Genomic DNA, 17,693 nt, shown 5'->3' with positions numbered 1-17,693 from the left:
TTCATGGGATGTAAATTTTCTGTGGTTCAAAAACACTAGGTTAAAGGTTACCTCTTGGAGCTTTCAGAACTGGAGGATACACAAAGAGTTAATCAACTAGCATATTGTTTTCCTAAAGATTTTTCTAAAAAGGATTTAGATACTTTTAGACCCAGAAACAATTAGGGAATGCTTGTTTCACTATTTCCTTTAAACCAGAAGACAGCTATATATTTAAAACAAAATTACAATATGAAAGTCTGCTAAAAGCACTTTTTTTGTTGTTTGTGCATTTTGTTTGTCACCCAATGTCATACTAACAACCCTGCATCTCATTCTAAAGCACATTATACAGCAAGATAAAATGAAAAAGACCATTTTTTGTTTCCCCAAGGGGGAAGTACTTCTGTTAAAAGCATCTTTTTATGAGACTACTCTTTCTGAATTACCAATAATGCAAACCAAGGAATTAGATACTGTACTCTAAAATTTAATATTTGTTCAATTCTTATTCATATCCTATAGACATCCCATGTGTACAGGGAAAAGTATGCTAAATGCTTAAACGTACTTAAGAACCTAAAAGATTGAACATTTCTGTCCTTCAATCAGTAGGCTGTCAGGCCATAAGCACTTATTTTGCAGTAAAAGTTTTCCTGCCTTTCCTATTATTGTAACAGCTCAGTAAAGGACAAATAGACTGGTCCAGAAAGAAAATGGTCTGGTTGTACAGTACATAATTTTGACTTTAAAAAGGCTAGATAAACTAATTTCAAACACTGTATGTATGTAAAATCAAGAACTAAAGAGTTTTTTGAAGAACTTAAAAATGATGAACTATTTAAAGCCACAATCACAAGTTTGAATACCAAGATCAGAGATGAAATAAGAAATGAAATTAAGATGAAAGAAATCCACTGTTTGTCTTTTAAGCTTTTACCTAATACTTGACCATGACTTAAACCAATTCTATTTCCTCATAAGGTTTAATAAGTATGTTTCCTCAAATAATTCAATTAAATGTGTACAGAAACTGTTATACAGGATATCTGAACCACTATATCTGTAAAAGGTAAAACCTAACCTTGAACATTTCTCTCCTTCTGATGTCCAACTAGCAACGGCCAAAAATAATGAGTTCTGATAGGAAAACCTTCTTCCTTCAAAGCCTTCATCAGAACTTTTGCCAAATCTGAAAGAGATACCATAAAATATATCAAAGCTACCTCAACAAAACTTACTTATGTGAGTTCTAATTATGAGAATATAGTACCCAATTTTTGAGCCATTAAAGCACACTGGAGTGTGAACTGCAAAGGCGACGTGTGCAGCTGGGCTTCCTTTAACTTCTTACAGTAGTCTTTAAGCTTCTCTGCAGGCTAGAAAAGAAAGGCGCTACACATCAGTTGAATCTGCAAATACCCTACCATTCGACCTTCTGCTAATATTCTACCGCTTTTGAGATTTAAAAAAAAAAAAAAAGTGAACTCCTCATCCTCTTTCTGCCCAATACTCTTCCAACACAAAAACAAAGCTTTCTTAATATTTATATTAATAGTTGATCTAGTTTCATAATATGTTTGACTTCCCTGGTGGCTCAGACGGTAAACGGTCTGCTTACAATGCAGGAGACTGGGGTTCGATCCCTGGGTTGGGAAGATCTCCTGGAGAAGGAAATGGCAACCCACTCCAGTATTCTTGCCTGGAAAATCCCATGGACGGAGGAGCCTGGCAGACTATAGTCCATGGGGTCGCAAAGAGTCGGACACGACTGGGCGACTTCACTTTCATTTTCTATCATAACATGTTCTTCTATTTTAAACAATCTTATTTCACTGCCGATTACACTGTCTACAAAGTAAAAATGGACTATTTGAATACCGTATTCATAGTCACACAGTGTCGTAAAAAGAAACTGCCAAAGTCATTCAGATTGCCTTCCCTTGATATAGGACATGCTAATAAAATCTGCAATGCTGTATCTTCCAATTTTTCAGTGACTAAAAGCAAAATGAGGTTCATTGTATCTGGAAAGAAAACAAAGACATCTTTTGTTACTGATTTAAACAAATTTGTTACTGATTTCCCATTGATATCAACATAAAAGACAAACTTATGAACTACAAATACCAAAAAGGATTTACCTGCCTAAATAATAAATACTTCCAAATCAAAATATTCCCATGTACTCATTAACTCAATTTTTTCAGTTTATTATAAAGCTTTAAAAGAATCCCATGTCCATCTACTACAATACTTTATTGCTAGAGAATGTCTGTTCCATCATGTAAAAATAGTAATTCTTATTTTCTGAAAAATTATGAAAATAAAAATTTTAAAACTACCTGGAATATATCTTCTTTCATATGTAATTTTTTCCAAAATTTCTGGGACATATTGAGGATATCCAGCTTTACTGAAACTCAAGATAATTTGCAATAAATCACGATCCATAAGGTAAAGATCAGACTTCTCCACTTTCTCCAGGGTCTAAAGAAAGGTCCAGAAATTAAAAGAACAAGTGAGAGGCAAATTGTTTTTTAATTAAATCTAAACAAATTAAAATACCAAGATTTTTAAAAATTTATATATATGATGCAGTGGTAAAGAACCTGCCTGCCAATGCAGGAGACTCAAACAGACATGGGTTCATTCCCTGGGTCAGGAAGATCCCCTGGAGTAGGAAATGGCAACTCGCTCTAGTATTCTTGCCTGGAAAATCCCATGGACAGAGGAATCTATCAGGCTACAGTCCATGGAGTCACAAAGAGTCAGAAATGACTGAGAGACTGAGGACACACACCATCTAAAGGTTTAAGACTTCTTTTGTAAAACTGAAACTATTCTGTTTCAGCAATAATTGTTACATCAGCAGCAAAGTACTGAACTATAGTAAGAATTTTCCTTCAAGACTGTCTATAAGAGATATCATTAAAAACAGATATACACTACATTTTTCCATGTCATGCAAAATTTAAGAGTTTATACAAATGATTTAAAAGTATGTTTGTTTATGTAAGTCACACCTGTTTAACATGGTCAATATCACCCTTCTCGGCATATGCATTCAATAGTGCTAGGTATGTGTCTGGACCAGGCTCAATTCCAGCCTCTTTCATTACTGTGAGAATATTTTCTGCATTCTCCATATCTCTGTACATTAATTCAAAGAAAATAAAACAGATTACCATAATACTGCCAAATATCATATCATTTAATCTAGAATATATTACCTCTTATTAAAAATTCTTAAGTACAAACATTTAGAATCATAACATCAGAAAAGGAAAAATACATATTTAGATAAATATATATAAAAAATGTATATGTATTAACATGTATCAAAAATACATATTAAACTAGTAATAGGTTTCCAAAATAATAAAGATCCTAAACATCTCAAATTTTTTCTTTTTTAACATCTCAAATTTTTATAGGTAACTTTTCCAAAAGAGAAACCAAATTATATAATAATTACAGACATTAAATAATGTGCCCTCTTCCACTGGGTATGTTATGACTCAAATTTATCTTTTTAGGAAGGAATAACATTTAGTAAAATATTCTTCAAAAATAAAAATATTTTCTAGGGCACTAGCAAAGCGGTTAATAAACTTTACAAAGTCAGCTACTTTGGATCAAGTTCAGTTTTTAAAACTGAAAATCTTCAAATAAAAATTTAATGAAACAGATAATTTAAGAATAACTTATATTAAGATGTGTATATTCTACCACCTAGACTCAAAACAGTTTTTTGAAAGTTAAACATAGTTTTAAGAATTTTCTACAGTAGCTTCCGATAAATTAAACCTCACTTGAGAGTAAAACCCTAGGCTGAGCATTACCCAGATCTTGCATGTCCTGTGACAAGAGCACTGAATACTGCCTCTGTGACTGGAAGATCCTTAGTTTTCATAAATCCAAGAATCGCACTGTAACAAAAGAGAAATAAAAATACTTCTTGGAAATACATGAAAAACACTTTTTACAATATGTGCACACAAAAATCCCACTCCCTGAAGTTATATCAATAGTTTTCAAGTACACTTGTTAAAGATAGAGGGTAAATTTTAAAAATCTGATTGTTTCTTCTGTACTACTAATTAACCTTCAAAAAGCATAAAGTTTAACAAGATTCATTTCATTAAAAATAAGATGTACATTTCAATTTATTCCTTATTTTCTAAATCCTCCATCCAAAAGTAGGAATAAACTATACATGAGCAATGTCACAACTGATCTTATATAAAACATTTGTGAAATAAAGAGAATATTATTAGTTTTATAAATGAATACAATGTAAATGGTTACCAACATTTGTTTTTGGAAACAGCAATTTAACAAACAAAGTAAAACCAGCTTTTAACCCAACAATTTTAAACTTCTGCTCCAGTAAATTATACTTTTAACTATAATAGTAATTTTCAATAATCTTTCCCCTTTTACACAATTTAGTATTTTATCTAAGTCATATGACAAAATTTGCTAAGATAAAATCCTTCTGAAATAATTTTCTTACTAAGTAAAAATTAAAAAAAAAGTGACTATAGTCTAGGTCTACAAGACTTACATATTTGTTTGCTTAAAGATACATTTACAAAACTACATACCTGGCACCTTCAATATCTCCCATATTACAATAAGCAGCAATCAACCTTTGGTATGTCACCTGTCAAAGAAATGGGCCAGTAAATACTTTTTAATAATTTTTTTTTTCTTGGTTAAAAACAAAAGTTGATATGACCAATAAACACACCTGTAATAGCAACTACTTACTCGATTTGGTTGAATGTTTGCTTTTTCCATTTTTGCCAAGAAATCAGTTGGTGAAAATTTATGCTCATTTTGAAGGTAGACTTTAAGCAAAGCATTATAGTGACTTACATCATACACAGTACCTACAAGTGAAATTTATATAAAATTTTTAGAAGAGTAAAGTCATACCCTTTATCACAACTAAAATATGTGCACTTAAATGTAACAAAAAGGAAACTGGAGCCCATTATACAGAGTGAAGTAAGCCAGAAAGAAAAACACCAATACAGTATACTAATGCATATATATGGAATTTGAAAGACGGTAACGATAACCCTATATGCGAGACAGAATAAGAGACACAGATGCATAGAACAGTCTTATGGACTCTGAGGGAGAAGGTGAGGGTGGGACGTTCTGGGAAAATAGCATGGAAACATGTATATTATCATATGTGAAACAGAACACCATTCCAGGTTCGATGCATGAGACAAATGCTCAGGGCTGGGGCAATGGGATGACTCAGAGGGATGGGATGGGGAGGGAGGTGGGAGGGGGGTTCAGGATGGGGAACACATGTAAACTCATGGCTGATTCATGTCAATGTATGGCAAAAACTACTACAATATTGTAAATTAGCCCCCAACTAAAATAAATAAATTTATTTAAAAAAAAAAATGTAACAAAAAGGGTAAAATGATCAATTCAGAATTTTACCCCATATGTAGACCCATCCATGCAGAAACCCTGTCAGAACAAACTAAGTATACAAGAGTAACTATTGAATTAGTGGACAGTTACACACAACCGTCTATCCAAGTATTAAAAGGTCTCTTACTTATGAAGCACAGTATTCCCTTCCAGTCAGAAATTGCTTCCTCTAGTGTGCATTTTCCTCTAGAAAAAATATTTCCTCTAGTATGTTGGAAAAGCTGAGAATACTGCTCAAAGTCCAGGTAAGTGACGTCTACTGTGGTTTTTCAGAAAGATTTTATGGTCAAGATAAAAGTTAACACAACTCTACTAGGTTTCATTTCCTTATTTCTGCCACAATAACATAGTTCTGCAGATGACAAAAATATTTCTGTGAATTTCATTAAAAATGTTATCCCCATATTTACTATTATGTCTAGTTAATTTCATGGGTCATTTCTCAAAGAGAATTTTTTAAAAAAATAAATACTGTATCTTTCAAAGAGTGAATTGAGAAAGTCTTTAACTGTATAAAATTTACATTAAAAACTCAAAGTTTAGGGACACCATCCTAAAGAATCGTACTTTAATAATGCTGCTGCTGCTGCTGCTAAGTCGCTTCAGTCGTGTCCGACTCTGTGCGACCCCATAGACGGCAGCCCACCAGGCTCCGCCATCCCTGGGATTCTCCAGGCAAGAATACTGGAGTGGGTTGCCATTTCCTTCTCCACTGCAGGAAAGGGAAAAGTGAAAGTGAAGTCGCTCAGTCGTGTCCGACTCTTAGCGACCCCATGGACTGCAGCCTACCAGGCTTCTCCGTCCATGGGATTTTCCAGGCAAGAGTACTAGAGTGGGGTGCCATTGCCTTCTCTGACTTTAATAATAAAAAGCTATAAAACAGCTTGTCCTTATGTATCTTACCATATACCCCTATACCTTTAATACTATCTCATGGCTCTGGCCATACTGTCCATTACTTTTAATGTTACAATATCATGTTCTTGTTCAATCTCATTATGTAATAATTTTACAAATTATCATCAACTTACTTTGTACAAACTCAAAAGAATATTCTAAAACATTACTATTTTAGATAGAAGCCAGGTTTCTTGCTAGATTAACACTCACTCATCCATTGGTGTAATATGGACAATTATTTTCTCCTGCATGTATTACCTTGTGTTTGCCCACAGTAAAGGTCTGACACTTTTCTGTCATCTCACAGGGCTTTTATGTGCAGTTATGTTTATTAGCTTGGCATTCTACTGTTCAAGAAAAACACAGAGACTTGAAGATGTCATTATATAGTTCCCTTCATCAAGATTATGTAACTGTATTAAATATGGACCTGCCCTAATACTAATACATAAAAACATGTTTGTGCTTTTTTGTGCAGAGCAGTTTTTATCCCTACCTTTGTCTCTAAATCAGAGCTCAAGTAATCAAAGTTTTTTGCAGTTTCAAAGAAATTAATAGCCATTGTAAGAAAATAGTTTTATTAAAAATAATTACATCTATCCTTTTTCAAAATGTGATTATTATCTTAGAGAATTTTTTTTAAGTTAAGATTTGACTGACTGACAAGAGTGGACCTGGGTGTCTGGGGAACATTGGTCCAAGCCTTTCACTATAAACTTTACTGAGCCTTTCAAAATTGAATCATGTTAAAGTCTCACTATTTAATGAAGTAGAATTTAAATTTTTCTGAAGTTAAATTTGCTTAAACATTTTCTACAATACCAATTATTACTACTTTAGTACCCAACATATGCAAAACACTGGAAGGTTCATGATGAAGATTCAAATATGAATAAGATCATTAGCCGCCAAGAGAAGAATATCTATTAATATTAAAAAGACAAATCGACAACTCTAATGCAGGTAACCGATGAGACACAAATTGGGACTGCAAGTAAAACTCTAGATTGGAGGGATTTAAATTATAGCTTGAAAAATGGATTGCTTTCAAGAGCAAGAAACAACACTCCATAAGAGATGAAACAACTTGAACAAAAAAACTTAAGGAGACATATATTAACAGGATGGGGCCAAGAATACACCAGAAGTAATTCTATTTTAAAAAATTTAACATGTGGCAACGTTGAAATGAGAGCCTACCATTTCCAGTGTTTCCTCCAGAATCCCCTTTAGTCTGGAAAACTCAGTTCCAGTCTCAGCTCTTTCACAGCTCATTTTGTAACTTTGGACATGTTATCGAAGCTAAAAAAGTCTCTTATAGCTTGGGACTTCCCTGGTGATGCAGTGGTTAAGATGCCACACTCCTGGGCAACAGGCATAGGCCCTATCCCTGGTCGAGGAACTAAGATGCCACATGCTATGTGACAAGGCAAAAAAAAATCTCTTACAGCTTTAAAAGTCTGCGAACAAGTCACAGTTGCAACGTACCAGGTTTCTAACAACAGTAACTCAACAAGTGTAGTTCAAAGCATTGGTCTACTGGCAAAGAGAAAAAGATGCTATGAATTTTACTCTCACAAAGGATATACAGTGTAGAGGAAAGGTATTTGTGAAAAGTTAAATTAGAAAATACTACATGTCTTTCTATTGAGGTATTAAATGTCGTGACTACTGTATAAGGGCTCTTTTCTACTTTAGAATATAACCCATTCTCACAAATACTTCCCCTAGTTCGATGCGCATCTTTAAATTATGTGACTGACATATAGACATATATAGTTTGTGAAGATTTTCTTAAATCAGGAATGAACATTGAATTTTATCAAATTATCTTTTACACGATTTTATTTTTTGAATAGGTACTATGTTCACAGTCCCAAATTGAAAAAGTATAAAAAGATATTGGAATTCCCAGGCAAGAATACTGGAGTAGGTTGCCATTTCCTCCTCCAGGGGATCATCCCCACCCAGGGATCGAATCCACGTCTCCTACATTGGCAGGCGGATTCTTTACCACTGAGCCACCTGGGAAGCCAGAGTAATCAACTACAGTTTAATTTTAAAAGAAAAAAGTAGAGTAAAAATTATAGCTAGTGTATAATACCCTTCCAGAAACGTTTTATCATATGCACAGACACATATAAACATTTTTCTTCAGAATGGTAGCCAACTACACACCTTGTTCTGCATCTTAATTTTTAACTATATTTTGGAGAACACCCCACATTAGTATATGAAGAACTCCATTTTTTTTTTTTATGGTTGCACCATATTCTATTTTATGGACACTTTAATTTATTTAAGCAATGCCCCTAGTGAGGGACATTAGAGTTGGTTCCAATTTCTTACCATTGCAAACAAGCTACAATGAAGAATATCCTTTTGCACATGTGAGTATATCTATCTAAATTCTAACAACTGGTCTATGTTGTATATTTGAAGTTAAAATAATCTGTAAATCAAGTATACCTCAAAAGACATTTTTTTAAAATAAAACATATTAAAACACTGAAATGCTTGATATGTCAATAAACTTTAACAAACAGAACTACTTGGTCAAACGGTATGTGCATTTTTAACTTTGACAGACCAAATGTCTATTTTGTTCTTTTTAACTTACCTGTAAAGTATTACTTGTTATGAAAAATTACTTTATTCTTAATGCCCCTAGATGTCACTATAACTCACCAAATAAGTCATATCACACACAAAAAAATATGAATCAAGTAAACCCCTCCATAAAACTGAATGACAGCATTTAGGCAAAGAGATTCTTTTTTACTACAAGAAAAAAATATCCACACCCTCTATGCACATCATATATTCAAACAATCATACCCAATTTCTGAAGTTCATCCCATATCTTATGAGCAAATTCTGTTCTCTCAGAGAGCTTTAGTTCAGGCAAGAGAGACCCACAGCTGCGCAGTAGAAGCAAGGCTTGATTACCACCTGGGCAACCTATGAAAACAGATTAATGGTTAATATTTAACATAGTACCCAGTATCATACAGATAAAAATCAAAACCTAATCAAAACTGAAATCTGTAAATACTTAAAAATTTCCTGCCTCACTAAAGATAATACTAAAAGGGTCCTAATAAATCAGAAAAATCCTATCCCAATCATCAGGTATCATTTAAAATGTCAGTAAAAGTTTTAAAAATTGGTCTGTTTTCTTAGGGAAGCTAAGGTTAGAGATCTATACAATCTGCAAGACTACAGAGTACATAAAGACAAAGGAGCTAATTTATATGCACTACTTCTTGCAACTGAAAGGCTATGGTTCTCAATATCTTATGCAAATAGTACAAAGCAGCCCAATTAAAATCCATGAATATTCAATTTAGCTTTACAACACGTTACAAACACTAACTTCCTTCTCCCTTAAGCCACATGTCCCTGAAAGCTGATTTCAAAACAAAAATAAACCACTTATTGCCAAGATTCTGTTCCAGAATAAGCAAACCTTTAAGAAAGTACACTAGCGGTTGTCTAGGGCTGGAAGGGATGCGGGTTTGAGGGCTGATGTTTAGGGGTGTGGAGGTTTCTTTTGGGGGTGATAGAAATGTTCTAAAATTGACTGCTGTGATAGCCATGTAACTCAATAAATCAAGGCAGAAAATGATAAAAACTGTCTTTAAATGCCAGTTATTACTGATACTTCTTCGGTATTCCTCATCATTAGATTCTACAGCTTCTTAATGTGACTGAAATCATGGATGAGCTTTGGGAAGCTGGTGAATGGTCTCAAACTATACACAAAATTATACATGTGGCTTGCATGCGGGATTTTGTGTGAGCCTGTGTGGTCAGGTTTTTTATTTTGCGTGGGCGGGGGAGTTGAGGGCCTGTAAGTTTCTATCAGATTATCAAAGTTGCAAAAGTGACTCAAACGTTAACAGCTAAGTGGAAATGAAAGTGAAATGATTATCAGTCTTTCTGGAAATTTTCATATGTGACCATCTTAGGCAAAGCAGACACTATGCTAGAGAAGATAAAAACTAGTATCTTCCAAGAAAATTTACCACTGAAAGTGATTCTTTTATAAACTGTGGGAAAAGACAATTTTTATTTGCTGATTTTGAAATAAAACATGCAAAAAAAATGTTTTCACTCAAAACTTTGCTCTATTGAGTTGGAAAAACAAACAAAAAAATTGCAACCATAACATAAAATCACAAATAGAAATGACAAAATTTAAAGTACCAAATAATGTGCTCTGTAATGAGCTTACCATCAAACCAGAATTTAAGTTCAACTTTTTGAATGGAAAATCTTGAAATACCTGAATGACAGGTGTTATCAAAGACTTTTTGTAGAAGAGTCTTCGGGATGCGGCCAGTTCTTCGGACAGAATTATCTAGCCTCATTAAAGCCCAATCAAACTGGCTGGCATTCCTTCTATGAGAAGAGGTGGGCTCCTCCTGAAGAGAATTCTTTTTTTCAGCAGCAATGGAATGTAGCCTGGCTTGGCTCAGTAGACCTCTACAAAAGGACACACAATCAGTAATAAACTATGTCAACTACTATCCGCATAGGTCATCTTTGTGAGCAAAATTTATACAAAGCTTTTTTATTAGTTACTAAATACCTAAATTCCTAACATAATAGCAAAAATGTTCAGAAGTATAAATTGGTAGGGAAGGAAGTTTTGACCTTTGCTTTACATAAAATCACAAGCACATAAATTGTACGCAAAGTAACCTCTTGAATAACTGTCTGACAATGTCTCTTGATAACCTCCCACATGGAATCATCTCAAACTAAAGACAATAATATGGTATGTTTTCAGTGTTTTTAAATCTCCCTTATCCAAAACCAAGTTAATGAAGAAAAATGAAGATTATGCTACAAAGCTCTTCTTATCTCTACAAATGAAGAGATCTAAAATATACCTAAAATTCTGAAGAATTCTAAAACACTCTTCGAACACTTTCTAGGTGTAGATTATGAATTATTAAGAAGACCCATTTCCAAGTTAAAAGTATGTAGTTTTTTAAAGGATCATTAATGACAAAAGCATTTCCCATCTTTCTAAACAAATCTGAAACATTTAAGTAAAAAAAAAAAAGTTAATAAATTAAGGTCAGACTAGCATATGTGTTTACAAAAAGCAAACAACCCTTAAGCCATTCACTTTAATAAAGCAGGTCTAACATGCAGGCCAAATGCTCCAAAACATGAAATCAGAGGTATTTCACACTGTAGAAATAACAGGCTGTACCTGATTTACAAACATGAAACAGAAACAATCCTTATGTGTGAAGGAAGCCCTGTCATATACCTTTGAATCTGAACTTTCTATACATTCAAAATCTCACATAAAATCATCTAATTTGCAGAGATTTACACATTTACCCCCAAATATCTTAGACTTTTCAGAAGTAGCCAGGAAGTATAACTAAGGAATACACACTAAGTATATATTAACTAAGTAATAATGTAAAAACACTCTATTTATTAATTCAAGAAAGCCTTTACAACGACAATCACGTTTTTTTAACATGTCACATTTTTTTTTAACCAGTCAATTAGAGGATGAGATGGTTGGATGGCATCACCAACTCGATGAACATGAGTTTGAACAAGCTCTGGGAGTTGGTGATGGACAGGGAAGCCTGGCGTGCTGCAGTCCATGGGGTTGCAAAGAGTCAGACACGACTGAGCAACTGAACTCAACAGTCAATTACCAAAGTAAATACATACTCATGAGTTTAAAAATAAAATTGTTGACTTCTCATGCCATTAAGCTGAAAAACTAGTCACAAAACTTAAGGATTACTTACATTACATTAAAGAAAGTAACACCAGTAGTTTCACAAGTTTATGCAAAACACAGAGGCAGTAATTGATACCCGACTAGAAATTCTATCACCAGGACCTGGGACAAAACACAACCACTCTGGCCATCAATGATTCCACCAGTGTAAAACAGCAGACTGGAAAACAACAGAAAAAATCAGAATACTAACTAAAAACAATGTCATCTTGTTTAAGTAGGAAATCTAATGATCAGCACTTGTAGACGGCTAATTGATTAAAGTTAGTTAAATGAACTGAATTAATTAAATACTAGATTTTTACCTATGAACCACAGAAGATACACTGCTACATACTGCTACATATATTTATCCCTTACTTGCAAAAGTTTTATCTGGCCGTTTTATCTACAAGATCAGTTATTAATAACCTATCCCCATGTTAGTCAGGCAAAAACAAAATATTTTAAATCATCCATAACAATGTGTCAGGTTCAGGTGAGTGTAAAATACTGCTCACCAATGAAAGCTAAATAAAAGAGATTTCAAAATCATAGTGAAGGGACTTCCTTGGTGGTTCAGTGGCTAAGACTCTGTGCTCCCAAAGCAGGGAACCTGGGTTCATTCCCTGGTCAGGGGAACTAGATCCCACATGCTGCAACTCTGATCGAAGACCCCGTCTGTGTGCCCCAAGTAGCCAGATAAATAAATAAAAATAAATGTTTAAAAAATTGGGGATTTCCCTGGTGGTCCAGTGGCTAAGACTCAGCACTCCCAATGCAGGGGGCCTGGGTTTGCTCCCTGGTCAGGGAACCAGATCCCACATGCCACAACTAAAGACCCAGAGTGCTGCAACTAAGACCTGGAGCAGATAAATAAATAAAAATAAATAAATAAAAATAAAGTTTTTAAAAATTGTAGTGAAGTCTAGTATTTGTCGATGTTTTTTTACACAACCCAAATCTGATAAACTGTGGAGAAGCATAAAAATAAAACCTCTACTCAAAATGCAGTTTTAACATATAACATCGAACAAACAAAATTCAGGCAGAAAACTGAGATGTTAATAAACCAGCACAGCAGACTGAACATTCTAAAGCTAATTTTTTTCTCACAAATCTTTAATGCTGTCAAATTTCTTTCACGTGTAAGTGTGTTCCGCTTTATTTGGTTAAGTCAAAATATGACTCTACTATAAAATAAACTGGGGAGAACAGTTACATATTTAAACCAAAGGGTTCTTCAGTCTTCAAAAGGATTCTCCAGTGTTTCCTCGTAGGAATGCGTTTTCTACCTTTTTTTACTTGAGTCACAATTTATTTTTAAATTCACTGAACACATCCTGAAAGGAAAAGAATTTTGTAGCTAGGGCTTCCAGGTGGTACAGTGGTAAAGAACCCACACGCAATGCAGAAGATGCAAGAGACACGGGTTCGATCCCTGGGCTGGGAAGATCCCCTGGAGGAGGAAGTGGCAAACTACTCCAGTATTCTTGCCTGGAAAATTCCATGGACAGAGAAGCCTGACAGTCCATCATGGGGTCGCAAAGAGCCGGACATGACTGTGCAACTGGGCACGCATGCAGCCTAGAACAACAGGTATGTTGTAACAGAAAGGAAAGAACACGTGTAGGGATTAAGGTGGGTCCATGGTAAGGCAGGAACCTACGCATCAGACCTGCACAAGCTGAAATGCACTGCCCCCAAATCCTGATGACCCAGTGACATACACACATAAGGGAAAAGTATTTCATCATTTCACTCATGTCATATATGGCTCCTTTATATTTTTTAAGTTAAACTTCTCAGGTTCCCTCCTGAGATTCCAGCACTCACTACTAACATCCAGGTTACCCCTGAATTTTCTGACAAATTCTGGCACTTAAAAAGTAATTTTTCTCAGGGTTTTTGGTTTTTTTTTTTTTTGCCTTTGTTTTTTAATAATTGCTGGTAGTGATTTTTGGCCCTTTAGTGCAAAAACATAATGATTTTATAGCTGAGCAACCATATTTCAAAAACGTACAAGGGCTAAATTATTAGACTGATTACTATTAGACCATTATAAATAGGCTTCCATTGGACTCCTCTATTAAGCCTGTCACTTTTAAAAATATCTTATTTTTTCACAGCATTTTAAAGTTTACAGAAAAACTGTTCAGAAAGTACAGAGTTACCATATATTATATCCTCTTTCCCCTCGACCCAATTTCCTCTATAAGCATTCTGTATTAGTGTGATACATTTGTTACAAATGAAGACCAATAGTTTACAACAGGGTTCACTCTCTGTGTGTACATATCCATGCTATGGGTCTTGACAAATACATGATATGCATTACAGAACCACAAAATAGTTTCACTGCATTAAAAATGTCCTGTCTTTAACCTGTTCATTCTCTCCCCCTCCTCCTGAACAAGCAACCACTTTTCACTTGTCCTGTTTTGCCTTTTCTGAAATGTCATACAGTATATAGTCTTTTTCAGATTGGCTTCTTTCACCTAACAATATACATTTAAGGTTCCTCTGTGTGTTTTCATGGCTTGATAGTTCATTTCTTTTTAGCATTGAATAACATTCCCTTGTATGGCTATACCACCATTTGTTTATCAGTTCACCTACAGAAGGACATATTAAGTTGCTTTCAATTTGGGGCCACTATATTGGGCTTCCCTGGTGGTTCAGACAGTAAAGAATCTGCCTGCAATGTAGGAGACCAGGGTTTGATCCCTGGGTCGGAAGAATCCCTCAAGAAGGGAATGGCTACCCAACTCCAGTACTCTTGCCTGGAAAATCCCAAAGACAAAGAAGCCTGGCTGGCTACAGTCCATGGGGGTCCCAGAGTCCGGCACGACTTTCACTTTCACAAACAAAGCTACTGTAAACATTTGTGTGCAGGTTTTGTGTGGACAGGGATCGAACCCCGGTCTCCTGATTGCAGACGGATTCTTTATCGTCTGAGCCACCAGGGAAGCCAAGGAAGTATTAATAAACCTGATAATCAGTTCAGTTCAGTAGCTCGGCCGTATCCGACCCTCTGCAACCCCATGAATTGCAGCACACCAGGCCTCTCTGTCCACCACCAACTCCTGGAGTCTACCCAAACCTATGTCCATCGAATCAGTGATGCTATCCAACCATCTCATCCTCTGTCGTCCCCTTCTCCTCCTGCCCCCAATCCTACCCAGCATTAGGGTCTTTTCCAATGAGTCAACCCTTCGCATGAGGTGGCCAAAGTGTTGGAGTTTCAGCTTCAACATCAGACCTTCCAATGAACACCCAGGATTGATCTCCTTTAGGACGGACTGATCGGATCTCCTTGCAGTCCAAGGGACTCTCAAGAGTCTTCTCCAACACCACAGTTCAAAAGCATCAATTCTTCGGCGCTCAGCTTTCTTCACCGTACAACTCTCACATCCATACATGACCACTGGAAAAACTACAGCCTTGACTAGACGGACTTTTGTTGGCAAAGTAATGTCTCTGCTTTTAAATATGCTATCTAGGTTGGCCACAACCTTCCTTCCAAGGAGTAAGCGTCTTTTAATTTCATGGCTGCAATCACCATCAGCAGTGATTCTGGAGCCCAAAAAAATAAAGTCTGACACTGTTTCCACTGTTTCCCCATCTATTTCCCATGAAGTGATGGGATCAGATGCCATGATCTTAGTTTTCTGAACGTTGAGCTTTAAGCCAACTTTTTCACTCTCCTCTTTCACTTTCATCAAGAGGCTCTTTAGTTCTTCTTCACTTTCTGCCATAAGGGTGGTGTCATCTGCATATCTGAGGTTATTGATATTTCTCCCAGCAATCTTGATTCCAGCTTGTGTTTCTTCCAGCCCAGCGTTTCTCATGATGTACGCTGCATATAATTTAAATAAGCAGGGTGACAATATACAGCCTTGACGTACTCCTTTTCCTATTTGGAACAAGTCAGTTGTTCCATGTCCAGTTATAACTGTTGCTTCCTGACCTGCATACAGGTTTCTCAAGAGACAGGTCAGATGGTCTGGTATTCCCATCTCTTTCAGAATTTTCCACAGTTTATTGTGATCCACACAGTCAAAGGCTTTGGCATAGTCAATAAAGCAGAAATAGATGTTTTTCTGGAACTCTCTTGCTTTTTCGATGATCCAGCGGATATTGGCAATTTGGTCTCTGGTTCCTCTGCCTTTTCTAAAACCAGCTTGAACATCTGGAATGCAGAGTTCCAAAGAATAGCAAGGAGAGATAAGAAAGCCTTCCTCAGCGATCAATGCAAAGAAATAGAGGAAAACAACAGATTGGGAAAGACTAGAGATCTCTTCAAGAAAATTAGAGATACCAAAGGAACATTTCATGCAAAGATGGGCTCGATAAAGGACAGAAATGGTATGGACCTAACAGAAGCAGAAGATATTAAGAGGTGGCAAGAATACACAGAAGAACTGTACAAAAAAGATCTTCACGACCCAGATAATCACGATGGTGTGATCACTCACCTAGAGCCAGGCATCCTGGAATGTGAAGTCAAGTGGGCCTTAGAAAGCATCACTACGAACAAAGCTAGTGGAGGTGATGGAATTCCAGTTGAGCTATTTCAAATCCTAAAAGATGATGCTGTGAAAGTGCTGCACTCGATATGCCAGCAAATTTGGAAAACTCAGCAGTGGCCACAGGACTGGAAAAGGTCAGTTTTCGTTCCAATCCCAAAGAAAGGCAATGCCAAAGAACGCTCAAACCTGATAATCAATTAAACTTAAAAAAAAAAAAAAAAAAAAACTCACCAGTCGTGTTAAGTTCTACTAAGGAAATAAACAAGGGAATTTCATGCAAGAATAACAGCACAGTTCTACTTTGGATTAAATGTACCAAGAAGATGACACTCAAATTTCTAAACTAAGGATGAAAAGAAGCAGCCATACAGACAGCAGAGGACGATTATTCTCAGCAAAGGAGAATAGTCGGCAGACCAAGCAAGTGAACAATAGATAGAATGATACTGGAGAGACAGGCTGGGCTAGGCATGGAAGACTGTGAAAGCAAGGAGTCTGGATTTTATTCTAGGTACAGATGTCATCCCAAGTACAAAACTGTATCAGAACCCTACTAAAGGTTTGTAAGCAGGGGTTGTGGTATGATCTACGTCTGTTTTGAAAAAGATCAGTCTAGCTGCGGGGTGGAGAATAAATTAGAGGGAAGTAAGAACAAACATACCATTTTAGGATGCTATTACAGTAGTCCAGGTGAGAGACTGACAGAAACTTAGGGTGGGCAGTGGAGATGGGAAAGAAGTACATACCACTACCCCCACCTAATTTCACTACATATTCCAGGCAACAAGTCTTGCCAGTACAATTTGTTAATTCTCACTCCCATGTAAGAGAAAAAAATTCAGCTATTAATAAAAGTACCCTAGAGAGACTTATGGAGAAGGCAATGGCACCCCACTCCAGTACTCTTGCCTGGGAAACTCCATGGACGGAGAGGCCTCGTAGGCTGCAGCCCATGGGGTCGTGGAGAGTCGGACACGGCTGGGCGACTTCACTTTCACTTTTCACTTTCATGCACTGGAGAAAGAAATGGCAACCCACTCCAGTGTTCTTGCCTG

General features: G+C 35.9%; 1 protein-coding gene across 8 annotated transcripts in view; it reads right to left on the bottom strand.

The window, feature by feature from the left end:
• Window positions 1–17,693, bottom strand: part of LRPPRC (leucine rich pentatricopeptide repeat containing) — a 103,725-nt gene that overhangs the window by 78,543 nt on the left and 7,489 nt on the right. For 3 of the 8 annotated variants that reach the window (XM_081591951.1, XM_081591953.1, XM_081591954.1), the window contains 11 exons: window positions 12,135–12,287; window positions 10,634–10,833; window positions 9,184–9,306; window positions 4,756–4,877; window positions 4,590–4,648; window positions 3,825–3,911; window positions 3,006–3,132; window positions 2,325–2,469; window positions 1,861–2,006; window positions 1,253–1,358; window positions 1,064–1,171 (listed from right to left, as the gene is read on the bottom strand). In XM_081591951.1, coding sequence (XP_081448077.1) covers window positions 1,064–1,171; window positions 1,253–1,358; window positions 1,861–2,006; window positions 2,325–2,469; window positions 3,006–3,132; window positions 3,825–3,911; window positions 4,590–4,648; window positions 4,756–4,877; window positions 9,184–9,306; window positions 10,634–10,718 — 1,108 coding nt within the window. In that variant the 5' untranslated portion in view covers window positions 10,719–10,833; window positions 12,135–12,287. Of the gene's footprint in view, window positions 1–1,063; window positions 1,172–1,252; window positions 1,359–1,860; window positions 2,007–2,324; window positions 2,470–3,005; window positions 3,133–3,824; window positions 3,961–4,498; window positions 4,649–4,723; window positions 4,878–9,183; window positions 9,307–10,633; window positions 10,834–12,134; window positions 12,288–17,693 lie in introns of all 8 variants that reach the window. The other 5 variants (XM_081591950.1, XM_081591949.1, XM_081591952.1 and 2 more) reach the window with 3 other exon arrangements.

The sequence above is a fragment of the Giraffa tippelskirchi genome, chromosome 4 (assembly GCF_054371585.1).
Source record: "Giraffa tippelskirchi isolate mGirTip1 chromosome 4, T2T-mGirTip1v1.2.pri, whole genome shotgun sequence".
Classification (NCBI taxonomy): Eukaryota; Metazoa; Chordata; class Mammalia; order Artiodactyla; family Giraffidae; genus Giraffa; species Giraffa tippelskirchi.
The sequence above is the reverse complement of the archived record's forward strand: the minus strand, read 5'-3'. Positions and strand labels throughout refer to the sequence as shown.